At 33.9% G+C, this 22395-nt stretch overlaps 2 protein-coding genes across 2 annotated transcripts; both read right to left on the bottom strand.

Annotated features, from left to right (window-relative positions):
• Window positions 1–9057: 9057 nt before the first annotated feature.
• On the bottom strand, window positions 9058–20431 carry LOC123666151 (protein MEMO1). Its single transcript, XM_045600359.1, has 9 exons — window positions 20383–20431; window positions 15899–15980; window positions 15258–15326; window positions 13583–13695; window positions 12483–12594; window positions 11808–11873; window positions 11046–11199; window positions 10519–10623; window positions 9058–9237 (listed from the first exon to the last, which is right to left on the bottom strand). The coding sequence occupies exons 1-9, from the start codon at window positions 20429–20431 to the stop codon at window positions 9100–9102; spliced, it is 888 nt and encodes a 295-aa protein (XP_045456315.1). The 3' UTR covers window positions 9058–9099.
• On the bottom strand, window positions 18268–19679 carry LOC123666150. Its single transcript, XM_045600358.1, has 2 exons — window positions 19269–19679; window positions 18268–18907 (listed from the first exon to the last, which is right to left on the bottom strand). The coding sequence occupies exons 1-2, from the start codon at window positions 19673–19675 to the stop codon at window positions 18493–18495; spliced, it is 822 nt and encodes a 273-aa protein (XP_045456314.1). The 5' UTR covers window positions 19676–19679; the 3' UTR covers window positions 18268–18492.
• Window positions 20432–22395: the final 1964 nt, after the last annotated feature.

Raw genomic sequence — 22395 nt, 5'->3', positions numbered from 1 at the left:
TAGCGTATCGTTAAAAATAGCGTTTCGTTATAAATAACGTAGCGTTATAAATAGCTTTTCGTTATAAATAGCGTTTCGTTAAAAATAGCGTATCGTTATAAATAACGTATCGTTATAAATAGCGTTTCGTTATAAATAGCATTTCGTTATAAATAGCGTTTCGTTATAGCGTTTCGTTATAAATAGCGTTTCGTTAAAAATAGCGTATCGTTATAAATAACTTATTGTTATAAATAGCGTATCGTTAAAAATAGCGTTTCGTTATAAATAACGTAGCGTTATAAATAGCGTTTCGTTATAAATAGCGTTTCGTTAAAAATAGCGTATCGTTATAAATAACGTATCGTTATAAATAGCGTTTCGTTATAAATAGCGTTTCGTTATAGCGTTTCGTTAAAAATAGCGTTACGTTATAAATAGCGTATCGTTATAAATAGCGTATCGTTATAAATAGCGTATCGTTATAAATAACTTATTGTTATAAATAGCGTATCGTTAAAAATAGCGTTTCGTTATAAATAGCGTTTCGTTAAAAATAGCGTATCGTTATAAATAACGTATCGTTATAAATAGCGTTTCGTTATAAATAGCGTTTCGTTATAGCGTTTCGTTAAAAATAGCGTTACGTTATAAATAGCGTATCGTTATAAATAGCGTATCGTTATAAATAGCGTATCGTTATAAATAGCGTTTCGTTAAAAATAGCATTTCGTTATAAATAGCGTTTCGTTAAAAATAGCGTATCGTTATAAATAACTTATTGTTATAATAGCGTATCGTTAAAAATAGCGTTTCGTTATAAATAACGTTTCGTTATAAATAGCGTTTCGTTATAAATAGCGTTTCGTTATAACTAGCGTATCGTTATAAATTGCGTTTCGTTAAAAATAGCGTATCGTTATAAATAACTTATTGTTGTTATAAATAGCGTATCGTTAAAAATAGCGTTTCGTTATAATTAGCGTTTCGTTATAAATAGCGTTTCGTTATAAATAGCGTATCTTTATAAATAGCGTATTGGTATAAAAAGAAGACCGACCCAAGTACCTTTTGAGTTATATCTAATAATGCCTGCTTTAACTACTTGTTGACTATCCACGTTGAGGATATTCTGATTTTATTATTTGTCAACGTAAACTATTGTAGTCGGGTTCACGCCCCCTGGTGCTATCGTTGTTTTCACGCCCCCCGGCGCTATCGTTGTTTTCACGCCCCCCCCCGGCGCTGTCGTTATTAGAAGAGGTAGAAGAAATTGTGTGTATTCATCTGTTTGATCCAAACTAAATATCCAATCTATGTATCATACAGATCGCTTTCATCTTCTGGGATTTCTGCAAATTTGCTGGTTTGCGATGATACAATACTTACGAGTATTTACACATTTTACTAGAATTTACTACTTTTTAGGCCTTCCGTAACATCTGGTGGGGGCGCGTCCTCATAATTAGCCTAGGGCGGTCAGAACTCTTTATCAGTCGCTGAATATGTTGCAACCTCTAGAAGCTCTTTACAACGACATTCAACGCGATTTTATGTCAATTTGTCACATAACTTTTAATAATATAACAACAAGATCAGGTTACACCTCGAGTTTTTTTTTTAATTTATTTGTATTTTTAATTTCTGTAATTGACATTATTTTGACTTTCGTTAAGTGTGTATATCACCTTATGACTAAATAAATGTTTTCATTTCATTTAATTTGTAGTTTTAATTTTCTTAGAAAAATAAATATTCCTAAAATTAAAAGCGTTAGCCTAGATAATTTAAAAACTTTAAAAAATTGTATCCGATGAAATAATTGATAACTTGAACAATGTTGAAAAATCCTTAGTGAGTTTCCCTATTATTAGTATGTTATCTTTAATTGTATGTGTCTCCTTAGATTTAAGATATTTTGTAAAAAGGGCAAGTGTTCTAAAAAGCTCGAGGCTAATCCTATAACAGAGAATATTACAGATAACAATAATCCTTCCTTGGAGGGGATTTGTTACTGCCGAACGTCATCACCGCGATGCTCGGCGACGACGAGTCCTGGAAGGCAATGGTCTCCTTCTGCGAGACATTAACCTCCCAGAAGGAGAATGATGAGCGGATGAGAGAGGAGGCTGCTGACGAGGCCTCCGTCCGCAGACGACGAACGGGGGTGCGTAGGAGGCGCTACTTAATGCGTCTCCAGTAACGCCTCTGTGCCCGTGTCGGGCCGGGATGGGAACCCGGTCCTGCTAGACACTGCGTCGTCGGGATTGTTCAGACGTGAGCCGGACAATCCCCATGGAGGAGAAGTCTGGCCTTTTCGCCGAGGCCAGCCTGTCGCTGCCCTGTTGCCTGCAAACCCGGGACCCTTCAATTAAAGCGGCTGAAGGCTCCCGCAGGGGTTTTGGTAGGTATTGCACCCCCAAGTGCTGAAGCCGACATACGGTCTAGGAATGCCTACCCGGGCATCTTGAAAATCACCCGTAATAAATGGGTTCCCCTGCGATACCAAAAAAAAAATGATCCTTATATTGAACTTAGACCAGTTTCAACTATTTCGCGTTTACGTACTGAATAATTACTACCGGAAACTTACATTTTCCGTAAGTTTCCTTCTTAACCGGGGGGCTGTTACATATTTATAATGTATTAAATAATTCTGACCGGAAAGAGGAAGCGCGGACGACAGAAAACAAGATGGGTGGACGATATCACAATGACAGCTGGTTATCTGTGTACCAGAGTTGCGCAGGACTCTTGCTCAGTGGAAATCACTGGAGGAGCCAAGAGGCACACCGAGATAAGGCATATTTTATAAACACGTGTATTATGTAACTATTTGTTGGTTCTCGGAAATAAAAGGCTTTATTATTATTATTATAAAGAATCCTGACATTGGTACCTCATAGGCATCTTGAATTAGGCATTTTTGGCCTATGTCCAGCAATGGATACCCATTCTAATTTGTCAAAAACGTATGCTAATTATACTTTTACGCGCAATAATTACGTCACAAATTCAAAGGCCTGTTTATTTGGGGCGAGGCCATATTTTTTACTACTAAGTTGGCAACATGCGCGCGCGACTGTGGTAGGTGTGGACGCCAGAAACACCAGAATTGCCAGAGTATTGTCGACCCTACCCACAATCCTGTCCAGCAGCTCTCCACCTTACAAGAACACAAAACTTCTCGAGAGCAGTGTTATTTAGCTTATCTTCTGAAAGATTGACTTAATCTTCAAATTTTGAGCAAGATATTTCCCACTATGTACTACATCAATAATAATATGGGTAATAATTTTGTCGTACAAATAATTGATAAGTTGGACTTAGCACAAGTGTCATTCGTGCACCTTTCGTGATTGGTTCCATTTTCTTGCTCCAGGGACGAATAACCTTTGGTACTGATTAGAACCTCGTTCAAAAATCAAGAATTTAATCAACTTTGAAACTTTAGAAAATTGTTATCATAGTGCATAGGTTTAAATAAAACTAAGTAATAGCAACTTAAATTTTATTCGGACATACTCTTTAAATGCTAAAGTGAGACCGATTTGTAAATCGCTACAGCGATGAACAATTTTGTTAAAAAAATATTTCAAGAAAAACTAGCGTATACCCGCCGTTTCGTCTGTATTTCTTATTATATTAACATTGAATACTTACTTTTTTTTGATAATTCTATTTTTTAAGGTTATCCAGTAAAAAACCAAAGATCTAATCTTTGCAATACATAGTGTAGTTAAATATATTTTCTTTACAAAATCATTCATCGCTTTAATGACACAAATCCATTGAGATTTATTTATCCGACTACGTAACAACAAAAGTGTAATGTGTTTATTGTTTCTACAGATGTGACCGTTTGTCGTCTGATTATTACAACATTGTGAGCACAAAAATTAGAAGAATATAAAAAAACCCAAAAATAAATTTCATTTATCTATGATAACAAGTGGGAATGGCATAACGTGGTGGCAGGGATACCGTCCCTCGGAGGGCACAAGGACACACAGACAACATTAAAAGCTTGGTCGTCTGTAGAGTTGGTTTACGGACGATAGTTTAACGTGACGTCATAACTAAACATCTCCTCGGACGCACAGACCAATTGAGTGGAAGAGAGATAGATGCGGCGCAAGCGTATAATGAGCGTAACGGGACAACTGGTCATTCTTTTTCGTACATGTAGCCATCGTTCATCGATTTATTAAACGTTGTCACCTTAAAATATTTCAGAATGGTATCCATAGTCATATAAAAATATTCATATTTAATTTTTTTCTACAATATTTTTCAGATGTTGCTACTAAGTATTAATAAAACCATCATCCACTCAGTCGATTTATGTCACAATACCATCTCCTCTGCCCCTAGGTTGCCTGTAAGAGATCGCTTTTCAGCGATAAGGCCGCCCTTTGTAACCCCTCCCTGCCCCTCCTTTTTTTTGAAGTTCTAATATAAAGTTATATTATAAAGTTTCGTAGTCGGATATAATTTTTTATTTATTACAACCTTCGCGCTTATCAACTATAAATAAAACTAAATTAAGATTTTTAAACATTTCTCCATTTCTATATAAGTTTTAACATCTAAGTAAAGTGTTATAACGTATATTATGTACTTCAGAGGTGAAAAATGACGAAAAATCTACAAAAAAAAAAATTACAATATTTTTAAGAAAATTAAATTTAATTGATATGAGTTCTAATTTTTAAGTATCTCTATTTCCTTAAAATTTTAGTTTCAAAATTCACATATATATATATATATATACATATACAAATTTAAAATTACACCCATTTCATACCCAAACGTGATTGTATGCACTAGTTTATTCCAGTCATTTCTAGACGATTCCAGTAAAAACTAGTTACAAGTACTAAAATCGTATTCTCTCTCATTTACATAGTTAATATAAATGAAAATGTATTCAAGCTATAGGAATTAAATTAAACCATATACATTACACACGATTTACATGATATATATACAAAATATAAGTCAAATTCAGTTTTAAGCGCCTATCTTGTGTCTAAAGTCTAAACTAATGGTTCTATTTGACTAATTATATAAACGGTATGTATTGTATATGGCTTAATTTTATGCTTTTTGCTTGTATCCACTGTAACAAAGATTGGAAGTCATCTTGCGAAATAAAATAAGTAAAAAATATCGTCAATTTAACCTCTCAAGTACATTTAATATTAATTCAATTTTATTATAACGATATATTTAACGTATATTTATTATTTTCAATAAACTAATTAAGCTTTTTATTATTTTTATGGTAGTACAAAAGTGTATCATAAACAGGTCAGTCGGTTAGAGGGATTTTTTGACAAAAAAATAAGCAGAAAAAAATAATATTGCACTAAGTACTTATATTTATTTTACTAAAGAATTTAAAAATGTAATATTTGATCTTCTAGTAATTGTCATTTTATAGATAAAAATGATCGCTAAATGTGCTAATTGCAAAACTAGAGAAAGTTTGAAACAATTCGCCTATTTTTTTTTAAATATATATTTCTAACATGTAGAAAGTTCTTATAGAATGAAAAAAAAAAACGTGTGTCAGCTCCGACGCACGACTGGAGTTTACTCCTTCAGATCGTCTGTCTAAATAGGCACGAAAAAGGCTTACTGGTCTAAGTAAAACATTAATACCATATCAAATGGTATATAAACGAATCAAATAACCCAACAGGGTTTCGATAGATGGCGTTAACAAAAACGTAACGAGGTCATTCGTTCATTAGATTTTACTTCTCATATTATTTTCATACCATGCCTTATATGACAATCGATTCTTAAAGAGTTAACTCCAAAAAATACAGAAAAGTATATTGACTTTCTTTTTTTAATTTTCTTTGATACATACCTTGTACTAGCGTTTCTAGCAATAACGAACACGATAAAATTATCCAATACGTAGTGACGTAGACGTAGACGTTCGGAAACTATGCGCGTACATACATTTCCGTGATTCATATTTTTTTATATATATATTTTGTACCCACTGACAATTTCTAAAAAACTCTACAATAAAAACATTACAATAAAAAAATGTCAACTTTTATCGCATTTTAATAGATGCCATTCTGATAGGAGTTTAATTTACTAAACTTTTTTTTTATATTTTTAGTTTTTATTTTTTATATTATGATATAACAAAAAAAAAAATTGTGTTTTTTTAAGCTTAACTAAATGCTTTCTTACTCAGTAATTAAATACATTAGTATTATCCCAAATTTTAGTAATTCTGCACATTTTCTCGGTGACAATTTCTCACATAGACCGGTAAATATTAAGACATACCAATATTATTTTTTTTTTATATAACTACGTCGGCAATCAAGCATACGACTCACCTGATGGTAAGCATTGGCCGTAGCCTATAGACGCCTGCAAGACCAGAAGCATTGCAAACGCGTTGCCGACCCAACCCTCCTCCCCCTCTCGGAACTTTGTAAGGTCGAGGTACTTCCCCAGAAATCGGGCAGCTCCAGATTTTGAGCCAGATATCTCCTGCTGCGTCCTACCTCAATTATCTCTGGTCTTTTTGTCTCAACATCTTGGTAAATATGCGTTTAGTTAGTTTTACTATACTAAATATGTATTTGGTAACTGTCTGTTAAACCTATATTTTTTTTAATATGTAGACTAGGGCTTGATTGCGATCTCACCTAAGTGAAGATGCAGCCTAAGATAGTGCGCGCTTGCCTAGAAGATGCCTATTCACTCTTGATTTAAAGATACCCAAGTATAGTTAGTTGTAATAACAGAAGCCGGAAGACCATTCCAAATTTTTGCAATGCGTATTAGGAACGAGGAAGCATAACGCTTAGTGCGAGATCATGGGATTTACACCACGTAGCGGTGGAAATTCATGCGATGCCTTGCGATTCAGTGATAAGAAGGTATCATCTATAAGCTATAAATTTATACGATGGAGAATCTTGAAATTTACTGGTTTTTAATGTAAGTGATTTGTATAGATATTTCGAACAAATTCCAATGATATTGGTAAATCTTAATCATTTACCGGTGCAATTTGGAAAAAATTTCGGACGTATAAGCACGTGGATACAAAGTAAAGACATCAAATTAAACCACATATACTACACTAGCGACCCGCCCCGGTTTCGCACGGTTGCAAAACCTATCACCATTCCTCTACTACATTATGCATGTATTATACATATAAACCTTTCTCTGAAATCACTCTATTTACTAAAAAACACCGCATCAAAATCCGTTGCGTAGTTTTAAAGATCTAAGCATACAGACAACGGGAAGCGACTTTGTTTTATACTGTCTAATGATACTTAACCACAGTTGTAAGCTCATCTTGTGACTAAACTACCGCTTCTATTTATCTTCTATCTTCTTCTTCTTCTATTCTATCTTCTTCTATTCTTCTTGACTGATATTTTCTTTATATCTTGTAAATAGTATGTTGTGTATATATGTAGCTTAATTTAATACCTCTTGCTTGTATATGCCTTGTATACAATCAGCTTATCTTTTTAAATTATAGTCATTATATGTATTAACAAAAATAATTAAATTTATATGAAAACATATTATTTTCAGTACAAAAGAGGCTTCTAAGGTATATTTAGAAGAAAATATGCAAAAAATGCTTTGCTAGAAAAGATTTTTTTAGACAATTTCAAAGTAACTATATATTAATATTACATTTGAGAAGCTATATATTATTTAATCATTAATAAAAACTAATATATTTTGTGAGTCTTAAAAATAAAAGCGCAAAATATGACTTAATTGGAACAGTATGGGAAAACTCAAAACCATAAAAAAAGTCTTTGCCATGATTACTTTTGATTGGTCAACGGTAGTATCCATAGAAAATGAATAAAAAAAATGCATGCGTACAAAGTCAGAAGTGAACCTTCTTTGGCAAACTAATTTTTAAGTCTCGTTTATATTTATACAAATCTAAAGCTGTTCCAGCGCCATCTAGTTAGTTTGCAACGTAATACTATCGATATTAATGTAACAACCTTTGTAGTTTCTATAGTACACGCTAGGTGGCTCTGTTGTTCGAGAAAAACGTTGCCGTTCCGTAAAAATATTACCCTCATACGCCTAAAGAACTTCAAAAGATTTTAAGCATATACTTGACTTTTTATAATCCAAAAGCATAGACAATATTGGTAAATCTTTACGTCAATTTTTTAAGTCAAACTTGTACGCCATACAAATAGACGGGTGTTTGTGTCGTTTTAGGTTACGGGCTAATTATTAAATACCTACTATTACTACGACCTTCAATAGTCTATTGATGCGTGCTACGTGTTAGAAAATTGTTCGTTGGGCCAGAGAGTCACCCACAATTTCCAACACGAGACCACAAGAGAGAGAGTAAAAAAAATCCTACAGAATCTTAATCTTCTTTTTCAAAAACTCACAAAATCAAATTACACTAAAGCAAAGCTTATACCATAAGAAACTACAATGACTCACCCACAATAAATTGCACCCAGATCCCAAGACGGCGAGAGAATCCAACCCAAAAAAAAGGCCGCAAACACTCGCCCTGAGGCTTATATACAGCAAACCCAGCACGTCGCGACACAACTACCCCCCAAGGTGAACCGCGACGTAATACAATACGAGGGTATTCCAAAAATTAAATCAGTCGCCTAGAAAAAGTAAATAGCAACGCTAATGCATAACTGTACATACATCAGCAGGAACGAAACTACGTGCTATTAAAAATATATGCTACATGCCGTATTCTCAACCGCACCGATTAACCTCCTTCGTGTCTTTTTCATTCTACGTAACATTGGCGAAATCATCTGTGCTAGTTTGGCACTGTTGGAAGCCATTAAACTGAATGAATGAAATACAAATAGATGGTTTTTCATTAATCTGAATGAATGAATGAAATACAAATAGACGGTTTTTTCCTACTTAAACGAAGGCCTCTATTTAACTGTTTTCTATATATCATGTAAATGGTATGTGTTTGAATGATATCTATCCGTTTTTAACTTTTTTCTCCTAAATTCCCATACTGTCTCAATTTAAATCGTACACAACTAAGGGTATATATAACACTTAATAATGTATATACAATATACATAATATCTATTCGAATACAAGAGAAGCGCTCGCATAGGAAACGGACGAATCTTGCATGTTCATACATTGAGATGATTGAGCGTATTTCAAAAACTTTAATGACATTCTCGGAGCGTTTGATTGACTCTGTAGTTTGGCTACGGCCTGAAAATAAAAATTACAAAATTAATAAAACGAAACAAGTGTGCCAGCGCCGATACACTAAGTTAATTAATAATAATAATAATAACTCTTTATATCAGACCAAGGTCCATATTGGGTAAGTAAAACAAACAAGACATAATGAAAAAATGAATAAATCAAAAATCAAAAATGGTGTCAGTAAACAAAAACAAAGAGAAAACTAAGAAAAAAAAACAAAATGAACTTATAAACTAGGTAATTAAGGCTAAATTAAAATTAACAAAAAGAAAATTTAAGATCGACTATATTTAAATATCAAAAGCTAAACGGATGCTTGCTTATATTGACGCCGCGTTGGCGCAACTGTTACAGCCATGGATTGTACCTGTTGCGTTGGCGGTTGCGGGTTCGATCCCCGCACATGACAAACTTTTGTATTGGCCATACAGATGTTTGCCGTGGTCTGGGTGTTTGTGCAGTCTTTGTGGGTCTCCCCACCGTGCCTCGGAGAGCACGTTAAGCCGTCGGTCCCGGTTGTTATCATGTACACCTGATAGCAATCGTTACTCGTAGTAGGGAATATATCCGCCAACCCGCATTGGAGCAGCGTGGTGGATTAAGCTCTGATCCTTCTCCTACATGGGGAAAGAGGCCTATGCCCAGTAGTGGGATATTACAGGCTGAAGCGTAAATGGATGCTTGCTATACGTATCGGTGCAGTGAATGCTGGTAAACTGTTGCACCTGATTCTTGCTACAACTAACGCCACTTGTTCTGTATCTTAAAGAGTTAACTCCGATCAATCTACAAATTTGATAGCGGTGTTCATTCAGCTTATAGACGTCTAGAACACCATAAGCACCGCGTTGCCGACCCTACCCCCAATCCCCCCCAGGAACTCTGGTCACCTTACTCGCCACAGGAACGCAATGCTGCTTGATAAGTCTTGTTTAGCTGTGATCTCCTATAATTCATAGCATATTCGGCCTATTTTACCACCTACTGTTACAGTCTATTTGTGACTTATTAGACTTAGTATACTACGGTCACACACCCACCGGTTACCATTTAACCTATGTGACGTATAACGGTATCCGATAGATAGAAGTTTATGATATATTTCTCTATTTAATCATAATTCCATTTTACTTATAGGCTATTACTATTTGCAATTATAAAACAAAAAATAGTAGTTTATTTAATGATAAGAAATATGTATGTGTCACAGTCTATTCGTGACTTATCTGGGGCATAAACTTTATCAACAAGCCGTGCAACGGACGTTAAGTGTTTAAAGCTCACCTGTAATAGAACACCGATGGGATGTCTGCCGCAGATGGTGTTCCCATATTTGACCAAGTAATCCGTGAACGCACGTGGGTCTAATTTCTCTATTATGTCCATACCCTGAAGGATAAAATAATAATTATAAAATATATAGATTTGAACCGAACTAAAGCCGTAAAATAAAATAAAAACGGACTTCAATTACATCGACAAGTAATACAACGTAGGTACACGAAAAAATAGTCAAGTAAATGATCATCATTATCATCATCCCGCCATCGGTCGGCTTTGTAAGTTTCAAGGTGGTAGTGGAACTGTGTTATCCCTTAGTCGCCTCTTACGACACTCACGGGAAGAGAGGGGGTGGCTATATTCTTTACTGCCGTAGCCACACAGTAGGTCAAGTAAATGGGCGTTATCAAAGATTACTCAAAAAGTAGTCATCAGATCTTGATCAAATTTGAATGAAGCAAGAATCATCAAAATCGGTCCACCCAGTCAAAAGTTATTAATAACACGTTCTAAATACAATACTTAGTCACCTGTCTGTCCAGCCATTCGATGCTCTGGTGAATGTGTCCCCTGGATGGATCCCGCCAGGTATATCTGAACCTCGGACCCCAGTGACAGAAGTCAGACGAAATCACCACTAAGTTTTGTGGATCCGCTAAATACGGAGCCAGTATTGCACCATATCTGTGATAAAGATTATATTTATTAGAAAGTGGCTATTGGTGCTATTTACTGTACTTGCTTTCTGTTCTGGCTGTGGGCTCGATTCACACCACAAGTTTAGAGAAATTTATATATTAACCTACGGTAATCGCTTGCCATCACGTGAGCCGTACACTTGTTTTCCGACCTAGTTGTATAAAAAAAAAGACATCCAAAATACATTTTGTTGGGAAAGTACATTTGACAAGCTTTCAAAATCATCTCCTGAATTATATAAACTAAATACGTCATATAGGAAGACAAAATAATACAGTGGTGTGACTGACATCTGGTGCAGTCGAGGGCGTGAAATATAAACATGCCGAAGTTGTGGGCAGTTCTCGATTAGCAGTGTTATCGACAAGTTGAGCTGAATTGTGCTGTGCCGAGTTGTGTTGAGCCGAGTTGTGTTGATCCGAGTTGTGTTGAGCCGAGTTGTGTTAAGCCGAGTTGTTTTGAGCCGAGTTGTGTTGAGGCGAGTTGTGTTGAGGCGAGTTGTGTTGAGTCGAGTTGTGTTGCGGCGAGTTGTGTTGAGCCGAGTTGTGCTGAGCCTGTTTTTTATGAGTTATACAATTCATACTATAACTTACTTAGCTTCCTTTTCCGGTGTCAAAGACCCAACAAGAATTGGTATAATTGTAAATCCACTTTTATATCTGAAACCATAAATAAAAACTTAGACTCACTACTTACTATTGTTTCTGTGGGTTTGAGTCTCGTCTGAGTGTAATATAAATTTAAATATTTAAATATTACATGTACATTGGTAATATCAAAATATGTATTTAGAGGTCATACTAGTGCTTCTATTTAACTCATGTTTTGTATATATCTTTTAAATAGTATGAAGTATATGTGGGCATTGAGACTCCGTTCCGGTCACATTCCACTTAATAAGTTTGCTTATTTGATGAAAAAGGTACCATCTCCGCTGTGTACCGAATGCGGCATCATTGAAGATGCAGTTCACATTATGGTGGAATGTGTCCGAAATGAGGATATTAGAAATGATATTTTGCAAATAACTCAAAATTTTAAAGAACTTGGAGGTTGTAATTCAATTTTGGCGTATCCTCTCTCAAAACCGGCTAAACTGTTGTACAAAATTGTAAATATGGGTATGCGACGACGACCTCATTAATTTAATGTATGCAAATTTGTGATGTTCCTATGGAGTGGCGTAGTCCTTATGGACTAAAACTCGTTAAATAAAGAAAAAAAAAAAGTATATGTGGTTATATATAATGTTTATATAATATACCCACTCTTCCATTACTTTAGCGATGTATGGTAAATGCATCTCGATTGAATGTTCATCTTCGTCTGTCTGTACATCCATCCATTCGAACTGCCTCGTCGCTTCTAGTTCCGCGTATACTGTCGACAATACATAAATACAACTAGCGTACCACAACTGGGAAGGCCTCCAAGTAGGAGAGGAGAAGGGTCGGAGCTTAATCCACCACGCTGCTCCACTGGGTTGGCGGATATATTCCCTACTATAAGTAACGATCGCTATAACTTATTTATGATAACAACCGGGACCGACAGCTTAACGTGCTCTCCAATACACGGTAGGGAGAACCACAAGGGCAGACGTCCAAACCGGCAACAAATATTCAAACGAATACACATATCTACCTTGTGAATCGAATCCGTGATTATACATCATCAATGCGTATTTAGACTACTAAATTCATCACTACATCATCATCACTACAGCCTGTTACAGTCCACTGCTGGACATAAGCCTCCACAAGTTCGAGCCAATAATGGCGTGAACCCATGTTTGTTGCCCATAGTCACCACGCTGGGCAGGCAGGTTGGTGACCGCAGAGCTTGCTTTGTGTCACTGAAGACGCTACTAAATTAATAACATAACATTAATCAACACAACTAAAAAAAAATAACCGCTAATTCAGTTCAGCAATTCGAATTGCAACTTGACAGCAATAATCGCACACCTCCATCTGTCGATTAGCTATTGCTAAACTCGGAACCGACGAACAATAATAATCATAAAAAAGCAAATTGCAGTAGCTTAAGAATTGAAAATATCGTATTGTATAAAATAAAAAAAAACGCGAGTGCTTTAGACAACACGGCTGAAGTAATACTTCTTTAGCTCCTACAGTAATATTTGAAACGTAACTCTCTTTTCTAACATCACTAATTTATATCTTCCTCTCAATTTCCGTTCGCCTCGCCAGATCACACTTTTCGTAACGCTCTCGTCACGCATTCACCAGCTTACTCCCCAAATCAAGCGTGGGTAAAGAATTTTTACGTCAAAAAAATATTAGGAATGTTACAGCATGTAAGCTATTTAAGTGATGACTCTGGTTTATGATCCTATGGGACTTACTCTGCTTATCGATGGTGAGATCATAGAGTGGGGTCTGGTACTTGTCCATGAAAGATAAGGCGCAGCCTCCCAGCCTCACGTGATGAGATGGACCGAGGATAAAGATGCGTTTACTGTGAAATAGTTATTATTATACTTTATTTTGTTATTAAATTTGGTAAGTTAAGGTTTAAGAGTTATTCTATGGAAGAATGGTAAGGTAACAATGTTATTTCCCTTTGAAGAAATTTTTTTTTATAAAAATCTTATATGACATCTATATATATACACTTTGTTTATCCGCGATGGACTCCTAAGCTACTTAACCGATTTTAATAAAATTTGCACACCGTGTGCAGTTTGATGCAACTTGAAAGATAGATTTAGAAACTTAAACTTGGTACAAAAATAATTGTGTTTGCTCGCAAACGAAAAAAAAACCGACTTCAATTACATCGACAAGTAATACAACGTAGATCGACGAAAAAATACTCAAGCAACTACGCGTTATCAAAGATTACTCAAAAAGTAGTTATCAGATCTCGATAAAATTTATATGTGACCATATGATAAATATCAGCTTTCGATTAAATTAAAAATTATCAAAATCAGTACACCCAGTAAAAAGTTATTACGGATTTTCGAGAGTTTCCCTTGATTTCTCTGGGATCCCATCATCAGATCCTGGTTTCCTTATCACAGTACCAAACTAGGGATATCTCCTTTCCAACAAAAAAAGAATTATTTAAATCGGTACATGCAGTAGAAAGTTATGCGGTATAATACAACGTAGGTTGACGAAAAAAGCGTCAAGTAAAAACGCATTATTAGATATAACTCGAAAAGTAGTTGTTAGATCTCAAATAAATTTAAATGGGACCAATTACTACAGATGTATGAGATGTATATATGTTTTATATTTATGTTCTATGTATATATGTATGTAGATGTATGTATGTATATATGTATGTATGTATATATGTATGTATGTATGTATGTATGAATTTAGATGTATCTGTGTATGTTTATATATGTTTATGTATGTGTGGTGTATGCATTTTATATGTTTTATTATTATTATTATTACTCTATTCCTGCACTACTTTGCCCCGCGTTTCACATTATAACTCACTGCCATGGGTTGACTGGAAGAGATCTCTTTTAGAGATAAGTTCGCCCTTGCCAACTTCCTTTATTATTATGACTATTGTAAAATTTACTTAGTGCAATAAAGAATATATATTGGCACACACCACCTTTCGATTAAAACAAAATTTGTCGAAATCGGTCTACCCGGTCAAAAGTTCTGATGTAACATATAAAAAAAAAAAAAAAAAAAAAAAAAAAGTCGAATTGAGAACCTCCTCCTTTTTTGGATGTCGGTTAATAAAGAAATAAAAATTAAATAAATTCTATTCTTCCTTATTCTCTCATAATATAAGTTTATCTTTTGTTAATTATTATTTAGCTTTATATATTTTCAATATCACAAAAGAAAATTTTGTCTCAAAAAAAATCAGCAAATACATTCATTGTCATATAGTCGTACATTTTACAGACATTACGGCGTACAAATACTGCACAAATATATTTTTACCAGAAACAAAAAAAAAATTACTTGTCATCTGGCAACACCAAAAACTGTTCATAAATGTCATTTTTCCAATTTTAAAAGCTACAGATAACCAAAACTTACACAACAACAGGACTTATTTGTCTGTAAGCAAACGCTGCGCAGGCGCCACAGTACGAATAACCCGCATGACTGAAAATTCACACAAAATATATTAGTATCGCAAAATCCATATAAATAAAAATAAATCGCTAAATTTTTTGCTAAACTCAAAGCTCAACCTAGAGCAGCCGAATTTTCTAAAGTGTTCTAGCGATTTGTAGTATGTTATTACGGAAATTTCAGAAAACGTGACCATTAATTCAAATTCACACGTTAAATAGTTTACAAGACTGAAAAATGTCTATAGGTGAGTTAAACAAGCACACGGTCCCTTGATGGTAAGCGGTTACCGTAGCTTACAGACGCCTGCAACACCAGAATCTACTCTCCCTATTAACACAATACGACCCCAGGAGTTCTCTACCTTCCTCACCACAGAAACGCAACACTAATTGAGAGAAGTGGTATTTAGCTGTCATCTTCTGTAAGGTGGACTTCTGATTAAGGAAAATATCATCCTAAAGGATATGTTTATATATTACAAACCATCTTGGTTATGTGTGAGTGATATAAGCCCAATTCTCCTAATTTTGCAGATGTCCATATAGATTGAGTTTGGCACCATATTTTTGAAAAAAATATTTTTGTGTAGGTAAACTTACGGAGCAATGATAGCCCTAGCAGGGCCATGGGTGAGATCAGCTTTCGACAACCATAAGTCCAGCTGTCTAGACAGCTCTGAACCTGGAAATTAAATGTGACTTATTAACATTAATTCGTATTATAATAATATCCAAATAGAATATAAGTTGGTATTTGGTATTGGTTTGTCTTACTGTATATACGCGACCTATATCGATGCGAAAATTAAAGAAAAAACTTTTTTTTTATATAACTAGGTCAGCAAACAAGCATACGGCTCACCTTATGGTAAGCGATTACCGTAGCTTATTGAGGTCTGCAACAATAGAAGCATTACAAGCGCGTTGCCAACCCTATTCCCACTTCCCCCCAACAGCTCTGGTCACCTTACCCACCACAGGAACACAACACTGCTTGAAAACAGTATTATTTAGCTGTGATCTTCTGTAAGGTCAAAGTACTACCCCAGTCGGGCTGCACCATATTTTGAGCAGGAAATTTCATGATTTACCCTACCTCAGTTAATAGGTGGACAAGAGATCTCACCGTGGATGTTAGGACGTTAGGATCTCTTGTTCTGTACCTATCTACCTACATACCAAGTTGAAACTATTATTTTCAACTTGTGGGTAGGTTACCTAAATCTATACTAATATTATAAAGAGGTAAAGTTTCTAACTTTGTTTGTTTGTAGGCGGTAATCTTCGCAAATACTGATCCGATCGTGAAAATTATTTTACTAACAGAAAGCTAAACTATTCAGGAGTGACATTGGCCATATTTTATTGTGATGTGTGAAAAAATGTGAAAAAATTGTAGTGAAAAATCTTATTTATTACTAAAAAATTCTCGTGTCACAATGTTAGTGGCAATACTCCTCCGTAACGGCTGGACTGATTTTTATGAAATTTTGTGTGCATATCGGGTAGGTTTGAGAATCGGCCAACATCTTCTCTATCTATTTTTCATACAGCAGTTATAGGAGGGGGCGGGGATTAAGGGGGGTGTATAAAATACAACGTTTGCGACAAAAAACGTCTGGTTACGACGTGGAAAAAACGTGTTTAGCTAGTCCTGAATGACATAAGCTACTTTACACCTCAATACCCCCAAGAGATCGAAAATTAGGTGGGTGAAACTTCTATATAAATAAATATCTTTTACACATACACACGGTCGTCTGTTCCTAAGGTAAGTAACTTAATGCTTGTGGAATAGGTAACAGTCGATTGTTCTTCTCTTCAGCCTATCGCTGTCCACTGCTGGACATAGGCCTCTCAAAGTTTTCGTGCTAAACATCCCGGTTTTCTGCAATCCTCGACCAGACTCCATCAGCAATCTTAGCCGAGAATAGTGGGACTGGATACTGAGGTGTTTTTTTTTATATAATGAGATCGCTAAACAAGCATACGGCTGATGGTAAGCGATTACCATAGCTTATGGACTCTGCCTGTAATACCAGAAACATTGCAAACTCTCTCTGGTCACACTATAGGAACACAACATTGCCTGTAAGCTGTGTTGCTTAGCCGTGATCTGTAGGTCAAGTTACTACCCCAGTCAGGGTGCTCCATACTTTGAGCAGGATATTTCCTTTTCCTACATCAGTTATGAACCTCGTTAGACCTCAGCAATGTGCGAGGACAAACTTGACAAATTTTATTTATACTACTATTATAAAGAGGAACAATTTCTAACTTTGTTTGTATGTAGGGGGTAATCTTCGCAAATACTGATCCGATCACAAAAATTCTTTCACTAGCAGAAAGCTACACTATTCAGGAGTGATATAGGCTATATTTTATTGAGACGAAAACTTTACTATATATTTGCATGAAAAATAATAATTAACGCTCCACGAAGTGGGCACAAGACAGCTACTAATATATAAATAAAAAAGAATAGAAGTACTTGGTATTTAATGTAATATAATATTATAACAATTTATATAAATACACAATCAACATTTGTTACATTACAAATTGGTTAAATAATGAATAATCACTTTAAAATACAGAGCTATGGTAGCTTTTGAAAAATCCATCAAACTTATGACCATTTTTAAACACTCAATTGGACAATTTCAAATACTCATTTGGTTCAAAATTATTCTTTTGTAAATAGTATGGTTTATATATGTTTGTTAGTCTTTTGTTTCAGATACTAAATCGGTAAAAAAAATTTGCAAAAAACTGGCAACAACTCCGACGTTTTTTCTGATTCACTTCTTAGTCTATATTTTTGCTCTTACGACTTGCACTCCCACAAAGCATTACACAAAGCAAAGTTTTCTGCCCTAACTTAACGATTCTCATGACATAAGCTAAGCTCCACTCAGAAATTGGCAAATCCTTCAGGGAGCCAAAGTAAAAGAAAAAGTTAGAAAAAGTATGGTTATTTGATTACAAAAAAATTTGTTTAGACCATAAACGTGACAAACAAGCTCACAGTTCGCTTGATGGTAAACAGATACCATAGCCTAAAGACACCTGTGACTGGTGTTGTACCAGAAGCATTGCAAGAATAGTGTCGTATGACCCTCCACAGGAACATAGCACTACTGTAGCAGTGTTATTTAGGTGTGATCTTCTAGCTGCATTTATTACAATTTAAGTTAATCCTCGTCATTATCAATAACAGCTGCTAGTTTCTCCGACACATCTTTCAACAATCTTTCGCTGAACTTTGGAAACTTCTTTTCAAATTCAGATTTCAAGCTTTCGAGATCGAATCTATCTTTATCTAGATCGTCAATTGTTTTCTGAGATCTTTCATACTCTTTAAACTTATCTATATCTAAATTTGAGTGTTTTTTTATTTGGTCTAGGCCTTCTATGGCATCGTTCACAGCATCTAACAGTTGTTTGTGGCCAGATTCATCGTTGTAACCGAAATCAACATTTTTAAGTTCTAATTTGTCCAAAGATGCCTCTTCAGTGGCGGCAAGGTCGTCCAAAATTTTGTCCACTTTGGAATTTTCTGTTATGTTGTAGAACTTCGAACAGTCTTGGCTTTTCAAATCTAAGAGTCTGAAAAATATATTAAAATCAGTTTATTACAATATTATCATGGCAAATATTTAAATTTCAAAAAAAAAAAAAACAATTTACGTTATGTAGTAGTACGAAGTCTGATTAATGCCATAGATCTTCTGTGCAATTCTCACTCAGTACAAATTAATTTATTTGCACAAATAAATTTTTTAGTCTGTCACATAAAGTTATGTTCTGGTTGTCATCACAAGCATTTGATAGACATTGTAATTCAGCGGAGGGATTACTTGATACATTAAGCTACAACTCTTCTCCTATGTAGCAAAGAGATCAATGTTTAATATTTAGTATTTATTTGAGTTCAACAACCAACTTTTTAGTATTTTAAGGAACTCACCGTTTCTGTTCAACAACAAAATTAATATCTTTCAAACGCCGATTTGTTTTATCCAACTGATCCATGGTCTTCTGGAAGCGATCCGCCAACTGAGCCATCTGGATATCCATCTGCGTTTCTTCCCTTTCAATTTTTTCCTCAACAAGGCAATCTTCGAGCATTGCGCGTAGAAACTTTCCGTACGCGATTTGGCGGTATTCCGCGTCGAAATCCGGCATCGAACTTTCAGTTTTACATATAGTTATATCACCGTCACCTATCACTGTAGCGTTTTTGTTAATTTTCGTTTTGGGTATAACTTTTTCTTTACTTGGCGGTTTTCGAGACGAACTTAGGACGCTGACGGTAGAGGGACGCTTGGTACGTATATTTTTAGATGGCGGAGCGAATGTTTTGTTTTTATCCATTATTTATAAATAATATTTAGGTTTAAAAACGTAAAAATTGTAATAAAAACTCTCAATACTGGATTGTTTATAACACCGTTGACAGTTGTTTAAATTAGTGTCATGGCGACGAATAACGCTTCCGGTTTAAATTTTCGTTTATAAAAATTTAAGGAATTATAAAACGCTATATTTAGAAAAGATTATATTTTATACTAAAAACAATAACAATTACTTATTCTGAAAATACTAAAAGAATAATTTTGGCGATTTATTCTGTTCTAGTTTACTTTAATTTCCGAACGTTATGTGATCGCGAAAAGTCAATTTCAAACCCGAATTAATTTTATTTCATTCAAGAATTTCATTTCGAAAATAAAACTAAAATTATTAAAGAGCAATTTCATAAATGTACTTATAATTTTTTCATATACAAAGTAAATAAAAAACGATGTACTTTAAATCAATGCAATATTAATATTTCTTTGCCATTAACGTATCTGTGAATCTGTATAAAACCTCATAAAAAACAATAGATTTATAATAAAACACCGGACTTAATAGTTTACTAATAAGGCGAACAATTATTATTATAACCTTAAAGTCTTTAACCTTTTGACTTCAATCGTAAAAAGGTGAAACACCTCTTCACAACTTTTTGTCCTACTATTACACTTTTCTTTATTGTTTCATATGAAAATTAGTTTGTTAAACGCAATTTTACATACCGTTTTCGGTGTACCAGCTTCCGGCGTGAGATGCGTTGCGACAAGACATTTTTATTAAACGAAAACAAATATATATCTTTTACAAAGCAATACAAAATAAAAGTTACTTTCACTACAATATCACAAAAATAATACTTTGACGTTTGAATATACAATATCAATTTCTACAAAGAGTAAAAATGTGGAAAAGTTTCATAGATAATAAATAAAGTCAGTTATACACATAATTATATTAAAACACCATAACCTACAATAACTTTAATAATTTGGATTGTAAAGAATTATAATTAGAAAATAATCGCAATATTTAGTTGATGATGTTGTTAAAATTTTTAGTAATTGTATACTAATCCTTTGTTTAAAACTGTCATACGCAGATTTGGATATCTGACAATGACAAATATAATTTGGAAATAAGTCAGTCAACTCAACAGTCCACACTTTTGGATATTATAAATTATATATATTACAGTTATTTAATTATTGGAATATTAAAATTACACAAATAAAAAAGACAGTGTTTTGATATTTTCTTTTTTAAAGATTTATTTATAAAATTAGTGCAATATAATTATAGAAAAATTACAACGATGCTGTCCTCAATGTGTAAGTTTTCATAGTATTTTAACATTTTTATTTTGCCGTATTGTTTTTTTTGGAACATAAAAAGTGCCGGAATTCTTATTTCGATTCATAAATCGCCAGTTACATACTTATTATAATTACATACTTAGTCATCGTGACTTAACATAATTTATTATTAAATATATACAAAACAAATCAAATTTGTAAATTTTATATCTACACAATATATTTACGTGATAATAGGCGACATTTCATAAAAAAAATTGTATCACGTTTCATTGATTTTAATAAAATATGAACTATACTTATATAAAAAATTTTTTTGAAAAATTTTGAATGTAAATTTCCCTACAGATAATGTTTATCTTGTAACTTTAATATTTCTGACAATATTTAATGTTTTAATTTTAATTGATTTAAAAAAAAAGGTTTATAAAATATATTTACTTATTTCAACTACAATTCAACACACTACAATAAAAAATAAATTAAAAACTTATAAATCTTATTTTATTAATTTTTTGTATCAACTGCTTGATAAAAAATAAAATAAAAACACCACAACCAAACAAGATTGCCTGGTGAAAAGTAGATTTAAAAGGCTGAGATAATTTTTCTTTAAAAAGACCAGCCAACCCCTCTCTTCCCGTGGGTGTCGTAAAAGGCGACTATGGGGTAACACACTTCTACTACTACCTTGAAACTGTTAAAGCAGACCGATGGCGGGATAACCATCGAACTGCTGGCTTCCAAATACGGCCGAAGACGGGCAGCAAGGTTTTTGGTGCAACAAATCCAGCCATCATTCTCATGAAATATCATGCTGAATTAGTTTTATGATTATATAGTTTTATAATATTTATATAATGCCTGATTATCGAAAACAATGATAAACTTACATTTAAATGGCAACATACTGCATGATGCGTTTTTCATAACCTTTTATGATAACCTTTAACTTTTGGTGATATGTAAAAAGTGCTATTATTTTTATTTTTGGATTAAAATTATAATTTACTTCATTTCAAGAAGGTTTAATAATGTCAAAGCATAGACTATTTTTAATCATTTTTAATCAATTGATGTATATAATTTTTTTAAAGAAATTAAACTTAATTGTAATTAATAATACTAACGTTCGATTGAGTAATTTTTAAAGTAAATAATATGAATATGATAAACTTATTTTACAGTTTTTTTTAACTATGTGAATGTGCATGCCTATGCAATAACGTGATAAATAAAAAATAAAAAAATTGACTTCTAGTTGATTAATTTTTAAAATGAATATATTACACTCATGATTCTCTTACTTCATTTACTTCGTAATGAACATTACTGGTTTTTTATTTATATCCACACTTTCTCTCACACTAACCACGTGTTGTATATACTCTAACACGACCAATCCCTCCTCGAGCTTTTATT

The sequence above is a fragment of the Melitaea cinxia genome, chromosome 25 (assembly GCF_905220565.1).
Source record: "Melitaea cinxia chromosome 25, ilMelCinx1.1, whole genome shotgun sequence".
Lineage (NCBI taxonomy): Eukaryota > Metazoa > Arthropoda > Insecta > Lepidoptera > Nymphalidae > Melitaea > Melitaea cinxia.
This window is presented reverse-complemented; position numbering and strand designations above follow the sequence as displayed.